Genomic DNA, 20,040 nt, shown 5'->3' on the forward strand with positions numbered 1-20,040 from the left:
GTTTCGGGATATGGGGTCATCTACCCCTTGAAACCACTTCAAACGTAGGGTGGTCAGATGAGAGGAAACGGGACCCTGATGCGTCTTGGATCCCGTGACTTGTTTTACCTCAGTGGCTGATTCACCTTATGACAGCATATAACAGTTATTGATTGTTGGCGGTTGAAAATGTGATTTATAAGATCTGGTGGCCCGCAGATAAACGGGGGAAAAAAATTCTGTGAATTTTGGTTAATTGTGCATAAAACGATGCATGTTACATCTCCAACATCTGGAGTTGAATACATACAGCAGCCATACTTTTTTTTTAAAAATGTTTTGAGTGTTTTTGAAAAAAGAAACATCGTCCAAAAGTACAGGTGAATCAACACCTTTTTAAAAAAACGGCAGCAGTTATAAGAGTCTGCATTAGTTTCAGCTCGACTGATTCAATTAACTGCCAACAAAGTGCGTGACACTGACATTCAGGGTGGAAAATTACTAGTACACGGAGAATTAAAACCATCTTTGCCTACGCACGTATAAAAGGAAAACAATTAGTCAAATGTCATTAACATGGAGCATTACATTGTGTCCATCAAATGAACACACAGCATTTCCGAAGAAATCAGATGATCCGCAACACGATGGTCCAGGAAAACCTACTCACGGCACTTTTACGCATAAATCTTTATTGAAAACTATACAATGTGAGCGCTAGTGTCTGTCTACAGTACATGATATTAGATCAAAAAAACTAACTCAGGCAGTGTTTACAGGAACGCAGCGAGCGAGGATCTCCGAGATGTACGTGTTGTTTTTGGTGACCAGCTCCTGCTTCATTCTCCGGAGCTGGGCCTTCACCTCCTCCTCACCCATGGAGGCGACGGGAAGAGACTTGGCCTTCTCCAGGAAGTCCTGGATCAGGTTCTCCCCCATCTGAAGGAGAGAGAGGGAGGACGTCGGTTTTACAAAGCTTCAAACCACTTGAGTTATTGAGGGAGAAAATAACAAATGGAATAGAAACAGCCTTTTGATTAAACACCTAGGCAATCTGAATTTGAGAAAATGTAATACTTTTTAAAGGGTCTTTTTTCTGTAAAATAATAATATATTATGTAAAAAATAATAAATAAAAAAGACTTAAGGGATTGGCGGCAACATCACAAATTCGTGTTGCTGTTTTACACATCCTCCACTTCCTCGCGCTCTCTCTGCTCGTCGGCTGGCTCTTCTCCCCCCGTACCCTCCATCTTTTCCCCCCTTTCCCCTCTCTGCTTCGGCAGGCTGGGACTGGCGGCGCCCCCCGTCGGGCCCCGCACAGAGTCGGGTGCGGCTGCCGGTGGACTTTTTTAGTCTCTGCGCTGACCGCGCCGCAGGCTTTGCACAGGGGATCCCGTTCGCGGGCGGACGAGTCCCGGTGCGGTGGGAACTCCCGAGATGCTCCAGAGCGACGTGAGCCTCGTCACCCTCTACACAGGGAGGCGAGCCACGGCCTTGACCATAACCCCACTTTGACTAAGACCTCAGATCAGACGAGACAACCCGCTGAGTTTAATTCTATTTAACTATTAAATTGAGGGAGCAAAAGTAGTATCGGCTCCAAATATTGGCTCAAGAAAATCGATCCCTAATAAAAAGTGTTACGGCCCCCAGTTTCTAATCTTTGTTCTACCCGCCTGCCGTCGTTTATGCAGCAGACAGTATATAATGTGGTTATGCACGATGATATACATCTTGGCTGTGATGGCGGCAGGACAGTCGGGAATAATGAGCTCCGTACTTGTTTGTCTTTGAGTCGCCTCTTGGCCTCGGGTTCCTCGTCCCGTTTTGAATTCTCCCCCGCAGGTTCCTGGAACTCCTCCAGCTCCTCGGCCTTCTCCTTCGCCATGGCGACAACCGACGGTGGGAAAGAAGCCAGCTCGGCGACGTGGATACCAAAACTCTGGTCGCACACACCTGGTCACACAGTTAGGGCCACGTCAGTCTGGAAACTTTGATTGCACTCAGTTATTTGCATCTTCCAAATTACAGGCAACAACAATAAAATTAACACATAATAATTTTTGTGATCATCAACAAAGTAAAATTCCTTCACGTCACAGTAACAAATGCTTTGGATTTTTAGTCTAAAACATTTTCACATTTGTCATTTTACAGACCAAATATTAATTTTTTTAATAAAAAGATAAAGATGAGATGAATATTAATTCAATCATCATCAGTTGCAGCTGACCAGGCACAACCTTAGTTCCCTGGCTCTCCTCACATCACGCAGTGAGTATAACGAATCTCTGAACTCGTTTGACCTCTAAACTAACAACCGAAGCCCCTTCAATAAACGCACCTTTTCAGAATCATCTGATGGCTTCTGACCACGAAGATCTCAATGAATAAGCGCCACAGTCAATTTTACATAAAAGTCATGAGTGTAATCAAAGCAAGATTTAAAAAAAAGAGAAAAAATTACACAACCAAAGTCACAATGAGAGCATCTGTCTCGCCCCTTCTATTAACTTTCATTCACACCAACTGTAAATAAATGAATATCGATTTAACAGCATTTGAGCAAACTGGACTGAAAAGAAAAACCCCCGGAGTCTTGTATTTTATCTTTCTAATAAATAACGAATTTGAAAAGATTTATTTTGGGGAGAAACTTCAGCATGTAGGAATTCAAAAAACAACGACAACCTGGTATTTTATTATTAGTAAGTTAAATCACTGACGAGTAATCCAAGTTTTTCAGTCCAGAAAACTTACTCGTCAGTGATATAACTTACTAATTTGGCAAAGAGTGCCAAAGGTGACAAGAGCGTTGTGATTACAAAAGCTTGTAATGTTACATATATTAATGTTTCTTTTCTTCACTTTATATCGACTGCACTTTATATCTATCTGGGTTAGAAACGGAGGAAGAGTCAGTCGTGACCAAAACAAAACAACAACAACAATAAAAAGCAACACGCGTGAAAAGAACATGTCAGTGTGCGACGTCTGACCTGGTTTCACCCTGTACAGCATGGTGAGTGTGTCATGGGAGGTGAGCGCAGTGACGTGCAGGTTGTGCACTGTGGACTCGTGCGCCGCGAGCGCCGTCAGCTCGTGGAAGTGCGTGGCGAACAGGCAGAAGCAGCTGATCCTGGAGGCGATGTGTTCACTGATGGCCCAGGCCAGGCCGAAGCCGTCGTACGTGGACGTGCCCCTGCCCAGCTCGTCTATGATGACCAGCGAGTTCTCCGTGGCCGAGCTGCAGGGAACGCCGCAGAGAAGTGAGACCAGGCCTGTGTCACTTGTGGTTCGTGTGTGTGTGTGTGTGTGTGTGTGTGTGTGTGTGTGTTTGGCGTGCTCCTACCGCAGAATGGCAGCGATTTCCAACATCTCGGACATAAAGGTGGACACGCCCTTCAACTGGCTGTCCCCCGCTCCCACCCGGGCCAGGACGCTGTCAATCACACTGAGCTCGGCCTTCTCACACGGCACAAAGCAGCCGATCTGAGCCATCAGAGCGATCACGCCCACCTGCCGGATGAACGTTGACTTGCCTCCCATGTTCGGTCCTGCCGACAAGAAGGCAGGGGAGTCGGAAATGATGCGTGAGAGTGTGTATCAGAAATATCTAAAGTTTATTTCATGTTTAATGGAATAAAAGTACAGTAGATTAGTACTGTAACGACATAACGTTGAAAGTTTTACACTCTTCAACTAATCGAACTAGCATTGGTCGCCTGTCCAGTTGGGTTTTTCTGGTTCTTCCGCTTCCATTGTTGTTTGCTTATTTGCTGCTTTTGGTAGTTTTACACGCTAACAGCGATCAAAGAAAACGATAAAAGCTGAACCCAATTCAAACAGATAGTATTAAATACTAAATAAAAATGGTAAATAAAAGTAAGCAATTAATAAAACTATCAGCGTGTGAACATGCGACTGTAAAACTGACCTGTGTTTTTTGCTGGGTACTTTTTAAGTTTGGCTTACGATTAATTCAAAGGAGATTTTCATTACAAAAAATAAGCTATTCATAATTTCACCAATTTTATTATTAGGCCTAGCGAAATAACCTTTTTTAATATAATTTTGGATCAACCACACTTATGAAAGAATGTGTTATACCTAGTCGATCACACTTTCAACAAAAGTAAAAGTTTCTGTCTCTTCTTGCTCAGAGTTGCACTCTGTTATTCACCATTAACTATTTTTTTTTTTTTTGTAACTTGTACAAAAGGATGTGCCAGTTTCTCTTTGCTCTTTTTTACCCGTTATAATATAAAAGTTCTTCTCTCCCTGGACGAAGGTGATGTCATTGGGAATGAAGGCCGTGTCCGGGTCGGTCTCCATGCAGGGATGTCTGGCCTGCAGCAGCTCCATGCGCCTGCAGCCGTCGGCCAAGAGGCGAGGCCGCACGTACGGCACGGGAGCGGAGACGGACGCCACTGCGAAACTCGCCACTGCGTCCAGTTGTGCGATCACGTCACTCAGTGCCTGGAGGGGGTCCACGTAGCCTGGCGATCGGAAAGCAAAACAAACGATCACATCCAGGGGGAAAATGCAGCGTGTCCGAAAACAATTGGTATTTGATGAAAAGAAAACCATCTGACCACATTCTCACTGTAAGCATTTAAAGCGCCGTGCATTCGTAGAAAATGTGCACGATATGAATTGCTAAAGGTTCCCATTAGGACAAATTCCATGTAGATCAGACAAGGTCACTTATCCCATTTGACAAATCGATGTTCCGGTGACGCGACGTAGTGAGAAGCATGTGACGAGCTTACTCACCTGAGGCGATGTTGATGATCTCTTTGACGATAGCGTTCTGGGCCTCCTCATACTCCTCCCTGCTCTTGGTGTACTCCTCGTTCAGAGAGCTCAGTTTACTGTGGACATGTGAAAGTGTGCATGCAAGAGCGCAGACCGTCAGCTGACGGCAAGACAGAGTGGCGATCTTTTCAGAGAGACGTAAGGTTTGTGTGTGACACCGCGACACGGACCTGTTAGTGAAGCGCACGCCGTTCTTCTGAACGTCCAGCGTGGTGAACTTCTTGTTGGTCCTCAGAGACTTCTCCGCCTTGCAGGTGACTCTCAGGTAAAAACCCAGCACGGCGTTTGACTCCAGCTTCACCGTCTTACCGGCATCCAGACCTGAAACACAGTAACTTCGATGAGCTCAAACTGAAATGTTAACATCATCCAAGTATTTGAAAAGAACTGGCCATTCATTTTCTGCCGCTCATCTGGGTTTAAGGGCGCTTTCGCACCTTCCTTGTTTCAATTAAGTCTGAACCAAAATCAGAGGTGTTCAAATTTTTCCTGATCCTAAAGAGGTGGTTTCAGTCCGGATCAAACAGAACCATGGTTTGGTTCATTTTCTGTGTGAAAACCCAAAATAAGTGGAAGAGAAGCAAAAGTGAGCTGCGGTACCACATGTGGGATGAGGCGACCGAATATTTAATTGCGATTTTTTTTGCAGGATTGACAAAATTTAAATACATGTTTGAAAGGATATTGTGAGAAGTTAGCATTTTTGTCATTTTAATCATTTACTGTATGTCAGCTTCTGCTCTTGAAGGGTTCCCTTACAAGTGGCAGGGAGGGGAAAATATGGTACAAAGGAAGGGACAAGAAATATTATAAAACTGTAAACTTCATTTTGAGTCGGGCTACATCTTGCTGATTTAAAAAAAAAAATTTTTGGTCAGGAAAACGTGAAAAGATCTTGCGTATAGGAGTGGAGGGCCCATTGGAATTGTGATATGATTATTGTCCCCTCATAATTTTTAATCAGTGGTTCTTCTTCATTATCAAACCATTCAGGGAGATCGGAGGAGATGCACTAGAGAGCATTCAAACTTTAACTCCCCTCAGGAATCCATGGAAATTATGTTAAAGTTCAGTGTTTACATTTTTGGGAATTTGGAGAAGTCTTAATCACACTGAAGAATCAGACTGAATGTCTAGTAGGACACTCAGTCTAATTCGGAGTCAGTCAAACCGATTTTAATTCATTAATAAAAGAAAGAAAAAGATTTGTTAATCACATGAGGACTACATCGTGTAATCGACCTCTTTGGATGTTTTTTTTTAAAAAACCTCATCAGCAGATGCGCGCGTGAAGTCACTCCTTTAAAATACGGTGTCTAACCTTGTTGCATGGAACAAATAGATTTCTGTCAGATTGGTATATATATAATCTTTTCGGCACGCGAGTGTTCGTCGTACCTAGTTCTCTGGCCGCACTGTTCAGCACGGCCTGCATGCTCTTGTCCAGCGAGTCCATCTTGTCCCTCAGCTCGCTCAACACCGGATCGAACGACGCCTTCACCAGGAACTCGTGATGGTCTATCTACGCCATGCGAAAAAACAACATACAAGAAAACAATGTAAACAATACCTTGATAATATTTGATAGCATGCAAACACATGTACAGAGATGTGAGAGGTCAGACCTGGTTCATGTCCAGAGTGGTTTCAATCATCTCCTGATACTTGGCGAAGTCAGTCAGCAGGTCTCTGAGAGGAGAAAGGAACATCGCCTCCAGCAGGACCTGGTAGCTGCCTGCAAAACACCAACAAACGCAGAACAATTGGAAATTAATGAATATATATATATTGCATAAAAGTATGATAGCAAAGTGTCGCAAAGGGCACAGTGCCTCTAGTCTTTACTTTAAACTAAGGTGATCAAACATCAAACAACAAAGTATCAAACAGACGTGAGAGAGTATAGATTCTGCTCCTCCTCTCGTCATTTAAGTGTCTTTCCCAAAATGTCAAACACATTTTTCAAATGATTCTCACAGATCACAGTCCAACTGATATGGATTTTTTTGGGAACCGTTGCCGATATTAGGGAGTTAAAAGAAATTCAGATAACGAGTGTTCGTTATCAAACCCTTGTGACAAAGAAATGTAACTGAGTCTTGATATTTTACAGTTTAACTATAAACTTTACTATAAATAACCATATGATACATAGAACTTTCATTTGCCATCAATTTAGGTTATGTAGACGTATGTCAGATACGTCAGATGATAATGTTTTCAGCAGAATATGCACACGGATTCGATTGCTGTGTGTTTTTTCTTGAGTACCCGAGTATCTCTCCAGCGCGGCGACAAGGGCAGGGATGTGGCTCACGGCCTGGTAGGCGCGGTAGCAGTCTTGCAGCGTCGCACTGTGACGGTGGAACTTCTTGGCCAGACGGTGGAGGTCAGGAAAGCGGCGCAGCAGGTCCTCCTGGCAGGTGTGCCTGAGCTCGGGGTCGCACACGAAACTCTCCACCATGTCCAGCCTTACACACACACACACACACACACACACACACACACACACACACACACACACACACACACACACACACACACACACACACACACACACACACACACACACACACACACACACACACAATGAATGTGGGTGAAAGACAGTCCCCAAGGTTCCATCCGATTGGCTCTGGACTCATGTCATTACCTCTCCTCTATCTTGGTTCTGTCCATCAGTGGTTGTTTGATCCACTGGTTGATGAGCCGCTGACCCTGCGGCGTGCGGCACCTGTTCAACAGACCGGCAAGCGAGTGCGTCCTGCTGGTGTCATCGGGCGAAGCCTGGAGGATGGAGGTCAGAAAACGTGTTTCAAAGCCTGTGACATTATATATAAATCTCATATTTTTATGAGGGATAAAGACTGTAGCGTAATTCTGATTATTCGCCCATGTCAAAGCTTGGCTTGGAAAAATTAGAATTATTTGCATGAAAAAAAAAACGCTTGTAGTGTGCAAAAGGCCTTTAAGCAGTAACATTACACAAGCTAGTCAGATTCCAAACTCTCACAGGACAAACTTCTGTAAAAAAAACTTATTTTCTCCAAAATAAGCCAAATTCTTTCATCTCCTTTTTCTGGGGTGGCAGAAATCTCAGAAGTATATATATATGATAACTCGAACAAATTCTAGTGCATGGCGTTTTTAGGGGGGGCTTTTTGCGTGGCACTGACCTGGAAGAGGTTGAGAGCCTTCACTGCGGCGTTGTCCAGCCTCATGTACTGACCCAGGTCCAGCGTCGTCAAGCTAAAGGAGTTGAAGTTGGACTCGTCGGAGAGAAGTTCGAGGAAACGCACCACAGCAGCCAAGCAGGACATGGCCACCTGTTGAATGACACCGCACACACACAGAGATACTGGTTAAACGTTACACATGTTGAGCTTCTACGGTCAAATTCTATTTATAAAGCACAATATCACAAATGTAACCTGTGTGTACACAATAGAACAGCACAATAGATTTACAATATGAACAATGAAGAATATGATGTGGGAGAAGCAATTTTCTGGTGTCGGCCAGAAATCCCTCGTGTTTTGCAGCACATGATAAACTATCTGGTGACTTTGTTTGTGTTTTTTTCTTGAAAATCACATTCTTATTAGTAGTAACAATATTCATGGTTTCTGGCACATTACACCTCGTGTATTGATCAGCACATGACAAGTAATATAATTGACCACTGGCCAAGAGCATTTTTTAAATTTGATTTAAAAATAAATAAATGAATAAATAAATTACTCAGTCATATGACATAACTTTAACAAAAAAAACATCGGGAGTGTTGCATGTGTCTTGCATGAGCATTAATTTATCTTCTTAAAATTCTTTTTAAAAGATTTTTGTAGTTTAACATTTGGAATATGTAAACAGTTTCATTTATCCTACTTTTGCTGCATGTAAGAGCTGTGGGTACACGGAATCCCGTGCTCCTGTGACATGTCCATAGAACAATATGTACATGGAAGAGTTATCAAGATTTTCTTATTTAAAAAACTGTTTAAAATCAATTAAAAAAACATTATTTAAGTATATTTTGTCACACTGACAATCAATTTATAGAAGAAAGAATATGTTATTTTTTACTGTTGATGGTAATGTGTGTGTCAGGAACCTGCTTGTCCAACTCAGGCAGTGTGTTGCTGGCTGCGGTCTCGCCTCTCTTGGCTCTCAGCAGTCGGTTGAGATCCTGGACCATGTCCTTGCTACTGAACTCTGCCTTCTTCCTGTCAGACACCAACACGCCACCGCGCTCCACAACCTACACACACACACACACACACACACACACACACACACACACACACACACACACACACACACACACACACACACACACACACACACACACACACACACACACACACACACACACACACACACACACACACACACACACACACACACACACACTATGAAGAGTCATCATGCCATTTGATGCGTTTGTCTTCATATTAAGGAATGAATTTCTATTATGTATTTTAACAGCTGTTTGCTTCTAACCCTGTATGGAAGTGATGATTGCTATCATTGTTGTTTGGCCTGGCTCAGGTTAAAGCCTTTAAAAAAAAAACATACATACAGGGAGTGAAGCCATACAACCTTTTTTTATGATCCAAGTTTGACAGTCATAACTGAAAAAGAACACAAATAAATAAATCTAGGAATATTACCTAATTGCAATTTTCGCTTACTCTGGCTAATGCTACAATACGGGATTTCACTACTTCTTCGCATCCCAGTTATAACACCCCATTGTTATTGTTTTCTAAATTATGTGTATCTACAGTTGTATAAATGATATTTGACTGAGACGTCTCATGAGAAACCCAAGTCCTCCACAGAGGCACAAAAATGACTGACCCAGCAAGTGGAAACTGATTGTAGACATGGTTACAGTGATTAGCTGCTTATATTGATCAAAAAGCTCTGGGCACAATCCCTTTTATAATATAAAAAAATTATATAAACATAATTGGCTGATAGTAATCATGTAGTATGGTTACAGTTGTCATTTTGGATTTTTTTTTTCATACATGAAATTACTTACATATTAACGTCATACGCTCTAACTTATTTAACTGTTTTTTGGACAGCCAGTGTGTAACACCCGCCGCTGCCTGCTTTCCCAACAAAAGTTCACTGAGCTGTGCTCACTCACAAGCCATGTGATGTGATATCTTCTACTCACCAACCACTATGGCCAAGGGATTTATTCCGTTCCTGCTCTGCTGACATTTTGGGACTTTCACAGTGCATAATTATCATCCTCGCTCTCTCTCAACATCAGCAGGCATGTTACGAGAATGGAGCATTATACTGTCACCCTCACCATTCAGACAAGGAGCAGGGGGAATGGACCACAGCACAGTCTATGTTAAAATCAGTAAATAGCATAGTTGTTAAATTTCATTACTTAATATTCATGTAAGAACTTCACAAATGTCAATTAGATGATAATCTGCATGAGAAATAAAGAAAAAGAAAAAATCATCCACTTCATAGTAAACAATTTGACCCAGACACAAAAACTGTTCCCTCAAAAACTATCAGTAGGCTAAAGTCAGGCAAAACGCATATCACGTGACCGTTCACATGCACTGGGAACGTGCGTACTGCTGTTAACAGGAAGCGGATTGTCTACTCTTCGGTTGACTGCCAAGTTACAGTAAATACTGCGAATACTGCGAAAGGGAAACAACAATGGTTTAAAGTAAGAGGAGGGATTAGGGTGGAACTGTTACTGACAGTAAATGTTAGCAACGCTACACAATCATTTCCGTTTGTCAAGTCATGACGGATTAGGACCAGTAAGGAAGCATTTTTTCCAAAGGTCTCCATTTTTGCATCTATACCACAACGCAGCCCCAGAAGGAGTTTTAAAACGAATAAGGGGGACAAGCACTTTTTACAAACTTCTTTTTTTTAGGCACTCGATATATATATAGATAGATATATATATTTATATCTGTAGGTACATAGCGAGATACACAAACATACTTGCATGCATGAGGCTTTCAGATAAGAGATGCCATGGAGGGGACGTTTTCCCACAACATAAAACACTTGTGACAAACATCGGTGTTACCGATTTCACAGGACGTGTTACAAGAACAGACATGGCTCAATATCTGCAGAGCTCTCACTTTGATCCTTAATGTTTCCATTTCACTACGGGGCAGCCTCGCTCTTGTGGGGCACTTGAACTTGTGTTTATTACCTGGACTGTGGTGGACGCCATTGTCAAATGTGTCCTGACACACTTTTCGTAGTGATCCCAAATTTTCCGAACACACTTTGTCAAAACAAAAGGTCTCCCAAGTTTCGTTGCATGGCTTGTAGCGCTGTGTGCAGGGCTCTTCTTTCATCTCCTACTTATTTGATGAGATGATGCCTTGATGGCCCTTGCAGAAAACAAATAAAGTTGCCACTGAGCATACCTCTCGTAGTTTATTGCAGTCAGCGTTGCCTTCACCCTGGGCCAAGAGGCACTCTTTGGGGCCGAGCTGGACCAGCAGGGACTCCAGGTTGGAGAAGATCTCGTTGTCTGGAAACTCGCACACTCCCATCGTCCGCTGGGCAGCGTCCACATAGCCGACGCCGACCACGCGCTGCCCATCGGCTCCTGTGGCGACGCGCACGGCTACAACTCCCGCAGAGCCCTCGGCTCCGGTTCCCCCGCCGAACAGAATCTCCTCAAACTGACTCAAGTTTCCCGGAGAGGCCTGAGCCAAGCGGAAACGGACAAGATGGAAGGACAGCAACAGAATCCGTCATTCTGAGAAACAGTTATTGTTTGGGTTTGTCTAACAGCCAGAGTGTGCTTTAATAAACACTACTCTGAAAGTATTTTCCCAGGGCGGATGTTACATAGGTATTAAAATTTTATAAAAGCCTGCAAAGCATTCAAAAAATACTGTGTTATCTTTTTTTAGTAAAGCAGACTAAAATATTATTCATTCCCATGGACACATATGTTCTTGAAATACATTTGAAACCTTCTGGGGGGTTTTTTCTTCAGGATTTATCTTTCAAAAATGAATCATTATAAGCACTAGGAACTTAATTTACCTTTAAGTAAAAATCCCAATCATTTGATGGTTACAGGTCCTCAAATTTGAGAATTTTCTTGGTTGTATGTTGTATTAAATTGTTGTGTTGTTGTTGTTTTTTCCTCCTTGTGCTCAGAAATATGGTTTTCTGATGTTTTACAGACAAATGATGACTCAATTAATGGAGAAGATAAAAGGCTGGTCAGACGGCACCGACTGAAATCTTCAAGCATTCACTATCACATCAATGACACTTGACGTTTATGAGCGTGTAATGTCTCCAGACAGTTCACAATCAAATGCAAAAACTACAATCCTACTAAAATGACTGCCTACAGCAGGTCAGGGGAAGTATTTAGATGTGTTAAAAGACCCTCAGATGTACGTTACATGATGCCATACGTCTGAATTTTAAAGAAGCACTGGCACAATGACATCTTGGCCCGTCAACAGTAGAAAAGTGGGATATTTCCACAAACAGAAATCACACGGACGCTCCTCGATATAGCCAGTACAATACCTTGTACTCGATCCTCCAGTCGTGCTCCTTGCTGCTCTTGCCGTGGTTCCTGTACACCTCGACTCTGTACTGCCGAACCAGCAGCAAGTCCTTCGCAAAGGCCTCGAAGTTCAGCTTGCTCAGGACGACGCTCTCCAGCTTGCGACTCCCTGTTGAACCAACATGCTCCGATTAATAGAGGAAAAGGCTTCAAAGGCTTCACGTATACATTTCGTTTTTAAAGGGGGGGGGGGGGGGCACTGGTGCACATGTACAAATTTAGGATTAGGGTTAACGACAGATGATATAAAATGTTGATTGTCTTTACACAATCAAATAACCTCGATTTTTAAAAACTCTGCAGATCAGTGCGCAGGAAAAAAAACATTTATTGATATTAACGTTTCCTGTAGAGCTGCAACAGTTAATCGGTTAATCAATAAGTAATCCACTACTAAATTAATCGGCAACTATTTTGATAATCGATTCAAGTCATTTGAAAAAAAAAGGCAAAATTCTCTCATTTCAGCTTCTTAAATGTGAATAGTTTCTGGTTTCTTTGCCCCTCTGTGACAGTGAACTTAATATATTTGGTGTGTGGACAAAAATATAAACATAATCTTGAAGCTATGGGGAACACAATCGTCACTTTTCACCATTTTATGACATTTCATGGACCAAACAACTAATCGATTAATCGCACAAATAATCGACAGAATAATCGATCATGAGAATAATCGTTAGTTGCAGCCCTAGCAGAGGATGCATTTGTGGCTAGCTTAGCTTAGCTTAGCTTAGCTTAGCTTAGCTCAACACATCAACAACACGCCGCGTGCTAACAGCTAGCTACAGGCGCAGCTAGGCTGCGGACGCACCTGAGCCCAGATACTTGATGACGCCGTTGGTCTTGAAAACCTCCCTCGCCGCGAACGTGGCGTCCTTCCCGTGCACCGTGTAGTAGTCGCTGCGGTCGAATATCCTGAACGTGGTGTCCGGTTTCTCCGGCATGGAGAACACGAAGTTCAGGAAGCCGTGCTCGGCCGCGCTGTCCATGGACAGGTTCTGCTTCGGCTGCACCGCCATGCTGGAATCTCCCGCCAACCGCCGCCGCGCACAAGCAGGAAGTTGCGTCGTGTCATCCCGTTAGTGGCTTGTTCCCATGGAAACAAGGGAGGGGGGAAACAAAAAAAAGCCGAGAAGTTGTGAACCTGCTCGTTCTTTACTTTCCTTCCCTTTTTTTCTTCACTTGTGTCAAGTTTTCCAACACAAAAACACAAGAAGATAAACATGTGACTTGCTCACATGCTGTGTTATGTTATACACATAATTGTGGAAGCATAAATGTGGACAAAGCCGTGCTATTTTGGAGGATCTGAGTGTGTGTATGAGTTGTTGAAACATAAACTTTCATTTATTTCAGTTTAAGGAACCAAACCACCCTTTAAAAAGAAAAGCTTATATAAAAACTTTGTGATTTTTTTAGTATGTTAACCAAAAGAAAATCCCTTAATATTATTGTAATATATATTACAATATACTGTAGGTATATTGTGATTATATCACTGTACGTCACAGCCTAGACTGACGTTATTGCGTTTGTAAAACGGTGACCAAGCAGGCATTTTTAATTGGGATGTTCATTCCCGCAGTCATAAAGCCTTGTTCCTTAAAAGAAATAAGCCGTCCTTTAGATTTTTAAAAAAAATATTTCATACCTAAAGTAATTGCATTTAAAATTTTACATCAAAATTCTTTTAAATGGCTAAAACTAACCAGAATGACTGGGAAAGAAGAAAAGAAAAACTTTTTGTCTTTTTAACTTGTGTTTTTTGTCATTTATTGACATACAGGGTTTATTTTGCAGGTTTTTACTAGTTGATCATATCCATAAACACATGTTATGAATTTGAATCTATTTTTTTGGTGTGTGGATGTTTCACATTGAAATTCTGTATGTGTATTGTGAATTAACTGCTTTTTTCCCATCATCTCATGTTGAGGAGAGCTATAGGCACAGTGGATATCACAACGTTGCACAAATTTCAATGTTTTACAGAAACAAAATCCTTCATCTTAGGAGAAGGACAAAGCCGTGAGCATGTGTGTGTGTGTGTGTGTGTGTGTGTTCAGTTCATTTAAGGATAACAAATAAACAAATTACATGCCCTGCATGTAGGACTATGTGACGTGTGCTCCACAGATAGAAAACATGATTCTAAGAAAGTGTCAGGAGTAATTGCATCGGCTGCAGGTCATTAGAATTTCGCACGCCATGATGTACAGAAAATCATACTTTCATCCCCCATTGTCAGCACAGTGCGTGTGTGTTTGTGTGTGTGTTTGTGTGTGTGTGAGAGAGAGAGAGAGAGAGGGGAGAGAGAACACGGGTCAGAGGATTTATGTGAAAGAGCAGAGTTATGAGTGATTCTTTGTTAAACTACTGGCTCTACTCTCTATTGATAACTTATTAATTCATATATTTGTTCGGAAACCCGAAACCAGTCACCTTTTTTTTTAGATATGATGCAGTTTGCTGGCAGACCTCAATCTCAATAATAAGCTGAGCAAATGTTTTGTGCAACAGTCTCTTAAATCCTTTGGGAGGGAGAAGGAGCCTGATTTATTTCAAAAGAAAATACAAAAAAAGAAAGAAAGTTGTAATAAAATACTGTTTTATTTTCATGTACGTCTGTGAGAAATAGAAACTACTCTCGGGAAACTGGTATCTGATATAGCCTGATGACATTAACTGAAAACAGTTAATCTATATAACTTACAATTTAGGTCAGATTTGCACCAAGTTGCTGATCACATTTGTTTATAATATGTATAGCATATTTAGCCTATTGATGCATGCTATTTGTCTTCTCTGTTTATAGGAGTGGGGAGTGGGTCTACATGGCACAACAAGGTCAATTTGTCTGACAGAGAGTCACAATGGAATTTGCAAAAGACGACCGTGATTAACCTCTGCCAAAGTTGAGAGATCAGAGAGTGGAGAAATGCAGCACAAGGTCATCTGTGAAGCACGGTGGACGTTGTTTCATGGCTGCTTTTGGAACGGGCTCACAAATTTTACAGATGCAGTACAACTCATGACCAGTGCTTGAAGTGTGTGTGTGGCAGGGGATTTTGAGTAGATGTCATTATATTAACAGATTATTTTCTGGGGATATTGCTCATATATCAGATATATATGCACCATAATTATGTCTGTATCATTATTGTTATCGTTCAATTTCCACTGTCATACATATAGGTTTTGTGTTCTTCAAAAGAAGAGAAGTTCATTTTCAGACACACACACACACCTACTGGAGACATCCTCTCCTCAGTGCGAGTGTCTGTTCTCTGACTTTCCAGTAGTGCCACCTTATGTGTTTTTTCTTCCACTTACTATTGTTTTTCGAGGGATGCAACACTGGATTCCTGCAGCAAATTCAATTAAAGCAACGGTCACAGGCCTATAATGGGCCTGACTGAACGGAAACTCGCTGGCGCTCCACGTGAAGTCATGAGCCCGCCGAGCTCTGTGAGAGAGCTCGTCTGTCCAGTTTCTACTAAAAGTAAATCAGAACTAATGGATGAGAGATGAGAGGGAAGCGGGGAAAATTGGTTGCACGGTCTGCCTGATTTGGGGAGGGAGTGCTCTGTGGTGACATTCAACTCCGCTGACGAAACGGGCGCGTTTTGACGTAGGTGGCACCTTGCGCACGGGGAGACGGATGCGCATGCGGCTGCGGGTTTCGGGGCTTTATAAGCCCGCGGAGAACCGGCGGACAGGATCACAGCCTCACAGACCTGCAGGGCGACGACTGGACCTCTTGGACCTCACTCATCCACTCCTCTCATCCTCCCGAGGTGTTTAAACGAGCCCCACCGCGACCAACAGAGCGCCCAGACATGAACGGCCACTGCAACGGAGATGTCATCGACGCCGTGGAGCGCCGCAAGTCGTCCGCCGTGCACTGCAAGCACGAGACGTCCCGCAAGGACTCCGAGGACAAGTCCCACTTACCCGCGCTGGAGGCGGCCTACACCAGCATCCTGCGGGAGCTCGGCGAGGACACGGACCGGCAGGGGCTGCTGCGCACGCCGCTGCGCGCCGCCAAGGCCATGCAGTTCCTCACCAAGGGCTACCACGAGACCATCGACGGTGAGTGATGGTTGCTAATGTGGTCCTCTCGGCCCAATTGAGAAAATGCGCGGTGTAGGCTGTGCACACCTTCGTGGACGAAAGTGTGCACACGAGCGACTCGGGAGTCAGGCCAAACTTGTCCACCCAAGCGCAATTGTTCAGTCGGGTGCTTGTGCGCCGCTTGTTGCTTCACAGAGCCACCGTCTATAATTAGATTCTTAAATCTGATAGATTATTTGTCACGAGTTTTAGTGCTGAAAACAACTAGTTGATTAATCCATTAGTTGGTGAGGCAGATCAGATGGCAGCCACTGCAATCTGTAACCAACATTTGTCCATGTAGAACATAAGGTTGTAAATTCAATATGTCATTTTGGGGGGTTTTGGACCGTTGGTTGGACAAAAGCAGACACTTGAAGTCGTCTTGGAATATGGATGAGAAATGTTTTTCCAGTATTTTTTGAAAAACAAGTTTAGCAATTGTTAGCTCCAGCCATCACTTGAGTTCATAAAGATGTTATAGCCAGCAAGTAAATCTCATATCAGGATAATATTCATGTATTGAAAAGGGAAACTTTTCATTCTTTCAACAAACTTGCATTTTTGCAAATTTACCAATCTGACCTTCATTTAAGACCAGATTTCTTATTAATTCTGATATTTCTAAAAGTCTACATCTGTCCCTCTGTTCTCCCCCCAGACATCTTAAATAACGCCATATTTGATGAGGACCATGACGAGATGGTGATTGTGAAGGACATAGAAATGTTTTCACTGTGTGAGCATCACCTGGTGCCCTTTTTTGGAAAGGTACGTTTGTGTGTAGGATATTTAGGACAATGCATAATAACTGACCTGCTGCTGCTGCTGCTGTTGATGATGATGATGATGATGATGGTGGTGGCGATGATGATGATGGTGATGACGTACCATCTCTTTAGTGTGTAACTTCTGCTTTCATGTACCTCCAGGTTCACATTGGCTATATCCCCAACAAAAAAGTGGTGGGACTGAGCAAGCTGGCAAGGTAACACAGTTCTCTCTCACACACACACACACACACACACACACACACACACACACTCACTCACTCACTCACTGGCTGTATGTCTCTGGTGTTAGTGCCGAGTGGCCGCATTCTTCTGTTATCTCAGTGCATTGTCTAAGACCACTGGCTTATAGTCTAAGCCCACTGGCCATAATCTAGTCCCCTCACCGAACACACTCACTCACACACACACACACACACACACACACACACACACACACACACACACACACACACACACACACACACACACACACACACACACACACACACACAAACAGAAGTCTAAACTCTCTCCTCTCTCTCGAGCCATGAGAAAATCCCTTCGGACCTGTGGGAATCAACCAGTTATTATCACAGCCTGTCTGTCTCCTTCTGTGCCCTCCCCTAAAAATATCGCAGCTCTCTGAATATACAAACCCAGAACAACAGTAACAAGAGTCACAGTGAATTCAGTTAGGGTGAATCATTCACAGTTGAAGGGTTCGTACAGTCGGCTGGCCTGAGGGGTCAGTGACTGATGCCAGTGTTTATCAAAAGTTTAATCATTATTACACCTGATCTGTAATTGATTCTTCTTTTGCTTTGGTTTTCTGCAGAATTGTGGAGATTTTCAGTCGGAGGCTTCAGGGTAAGCAGCGGGAAGAAAATCGTGCATCATTGGTTGTGATAATAGCTCCTTTCTCCCTGTACATTTTCAATGCAATCTGGCATCATAATCATCGTCGCGTTTATATAAATCCACTTATTTTGTCTCTTTCAGTTCAAGAGCGCTTGACCAAGCAGATCGCCGTGGGAATCTCCGAGGCCCTGCAGCCAAAAGGCGTAGCTGTGGTTATTGAAGCAACGTAAGTACATGCACGCGCAGCGTTATTATCATGATTATAGAATGTAAAGCTGCCCTAAACATCGCAGGCAAAAATTTCAAAAGTCTTAGGTGAGACAATTAGAGCCATCTTCATTTTACAAAAGACAATTTTGCTCAAACAAAGCCTATCAACCTATAATGAACAGTACTGAGCGTGTTCACGAACTTTATGACTCTTGCCCTGTTTTGTTAATTACGTATGTTTTAGCATATATAGCACTATATTTTGGCACAATCTTGTAATGAGCCAAGTAGCTCCTGTTCAACAAGAGTTCCGTAATCTCCCGTAATCTCGCTACGGAGCACGGATTTTGTTTTGCACAGTCCATCATCACTCCCGAGACCCTAACAGTCTTTACAGCTGCACATTTTTGAGCCATCGTGTGTGTGTGTGGTTTTTGCAGGCACATGTGTATGGTAATGCGTGGCGTCCAGAAGATGAACAGCCGTACACTGACGAGCACCATGCTGGGAGTTTACCTCGAGGACCCCAAAACCCGGGAGGAGTTCCTGACTCTTTCACAGCACTCCTAACAAACGTCTCACTCACTCACTCACTCACTCACACACTCACACACACACTCACACACACACACACACACCACTGATTACACAGCAGCCCCTGGACAGCCCCTCCGGAGTAACACGGGCCAAACCAATAGAAGGAACCGAGCCAAGTCTAGATCTCGCCTGTCTACACACTAAAGCCTGAAAGATTCCAGGTCCAGCCGCTGAAATACATAATTTGAAATCACTGTGAATGAAATAGTGAAAGTAGGCCTCACAGTCATTGTGCCTTAGATATTTTACAGTCCTACATGGCAATATTGTTTTTATAAAGTATGAGTGCAATGTTGTAATGTCACAATACTTTTCTTTTTAAAAATTTCCTGATGGGAATTTCATTGGTGCTTTTGCGAAGAGATACCCTTCCTTGCTTTGTTATTGTATTTAAAATCAACCGATTTTAATTATTTACCTCGCTGTGTCCATTCTGCATATACATTTATGAAGCCTTTGTAATATATGAGATTTTTAAAGACACACGCTGAATCATTATATCCGTAGTCCAAAGAGTAGAATAACTTATGCACCGAGTAGATGTTTGCTTTTCTTAGTGATCACTGTAACAAGTATTTTGAAAATTCTTTGCTTGAATAAAACATGGAAACATTATACAAGTTGTCAAGCTTCCTTTGTGTATGGTATGTCAGTCCAGCCGAGGCTGATGGGAATGTCATTATATGTGCTGGTATTTATTCATAAACCAAACCACTGGACATAATTAGTTGACAAAACTTTTCCTGAAGGGAGCATAACTTGTTTGTACAAAATATTACCACCCATAAAACTGTTGTTGAGCTATTCCAGTCTGGACTGAAGAGGCGGACCAACCGATTAAACTACACAAAGCTAAATAGTGGATCTGATGAGACCAAATCTTGGAAAACAACGACAACAAAAAGAAAAGAAAAAATAGCTTTGCTCTTTGCGGAGTATACCAGTGGTGGTATTCCACAGAACACAACTTCCAGTTTGTGCAAATTGGTTAAGTACACAGATTATCTTATATATCAGCTGCTTAATACCAACAGTGTATACAACATGTATAATGTAGTACAGTGGTATGTAGTA

At 42.7% G+C, this 20,040-nt stretch overlaps 2 protein-coding genes across 2 annotated transcripts; one reads left to right on the forward strand and one right to left on the reverse strand.

The window, feature by feature from the left end:
• Window positions 1–654: 654 nt before the first annotated feature.
• Window positions 655–13,469, reverse strand: msh2 (mutS homolog 2 (E. coli)). The gene is made up of 16 exons (XM_035611910.2): window positions 13,227–13,469; window positions 12,373–12,521; window positions 11,241–11,525; window positions 8,915–9,061; window positions 7,977–8,126; window positions 7,454–7,587; window positions 7,072–7,271; window positions 6,426–6,535; window positions 6,199–6,322; window positions 4,971–5,121; window positions 4,759–4,856; window positions 4,236–4,481; window positions 3,335–3,539; window positions 2,982–3,229; window positions 1,763–1,938; window positions 655–918 (listed from the first exon to the last, which is right to left on the reverse strand). Exons 1-16 carry the CDS (start codon window positions 13,432–13,434, stop codon window positions 742–744), a joined length of 2,808 nt encoding a protein of 935 aa, XP_035467803.1. The 5' UTR covers window positions 13,435–13,469; the 3' UTR covers window positions 655–741.
• Window positions 13,470–15,900: 2,431 nt separating this feature from the next.
• Window positions 15,901–19,581, forward strand: gch2 (GTP cyclohydrolase 2). The gene is made up of 6 exons (XM_035613287.2): window positions 15,901–16,507; window positions 17,190–17,299; window positions 17,461–17,516; window positions 18,137–18,168; window positions 18,301–18,385; window positions 18,810–19,581. Exons 1-6 carry the CDS (start codon window positions 16,255–16,257, stop codon window positions 18,937–18,939), a joined length of 666 nt encoding a protein of 221 aa, XP_035469180.1. The 5' UTR covers window positions 15,901–16,254; the 3' UTR covers window positions 18,940–19,581.
• The last annotated feature ends 459 nt before the right edge of the window (window positions 19,582–20,040 follow it).

This window comes from Scophthalmus maximus, chromosome 16, assembly GCF_022379125.1.
Source record: "Scophthalmus maximus strain ysfricsl-2021 chromosome 16, ASM2237912v1, whole genome shotgun sequence".
NCBI classification, from domain to species: Eukaryota; Metazoa; Chordata; class Actinopteri; order Pleuronectiformes; family Scophthalmidae; genus Scophthalmus; species Scophthalmus maximus.

Bases quoted from the DNA above. Each gene is read 5' to 3' on its own strand.
- msh2 (XM_035611910.2), bottom strand. From the start codon at position 13,434: ATGGCGGTGCAGCCGAAGCAGAACCTGTCCATGGACAGCGCGGCCGAG. The intron at 7,588-7,976 runs GTCAGTGCCACG...TCCATCCTCCAG, and splicing joins AGGCTCTCAACCTCTTCCAG to GCTTCGCCCGATGACACCAG. The intron at 1,939-2,981 runs GTCAGACGTCGC...CTGTGTGACCAG, and splicing joins GCTGTACAGGGTGAAACCAG to GTGTGTGCGACCAGAGTTTT.
- gch2 (XM_035613287.2), top strand. From the start codon at position 16,255: ATGAACGGCCACTGCAACGGAGATGTCATCGACGCCGTGGAGCGCCGC. The intron at 16,508-17,189 runs GTGAGTGATGGT...TTCTCCCCCCAG, and splicing joins CTACCACGAGACCATCGACG to ACATCTTAAATAACGCCATA. The intron at 17,517-18,136 runs GTAACACAGTTC...GGTTTTCTGCAG, and splicing joins GGACTGAGCAAGCTGGCAAG to AATTGTGGAGATTTTCAGTC.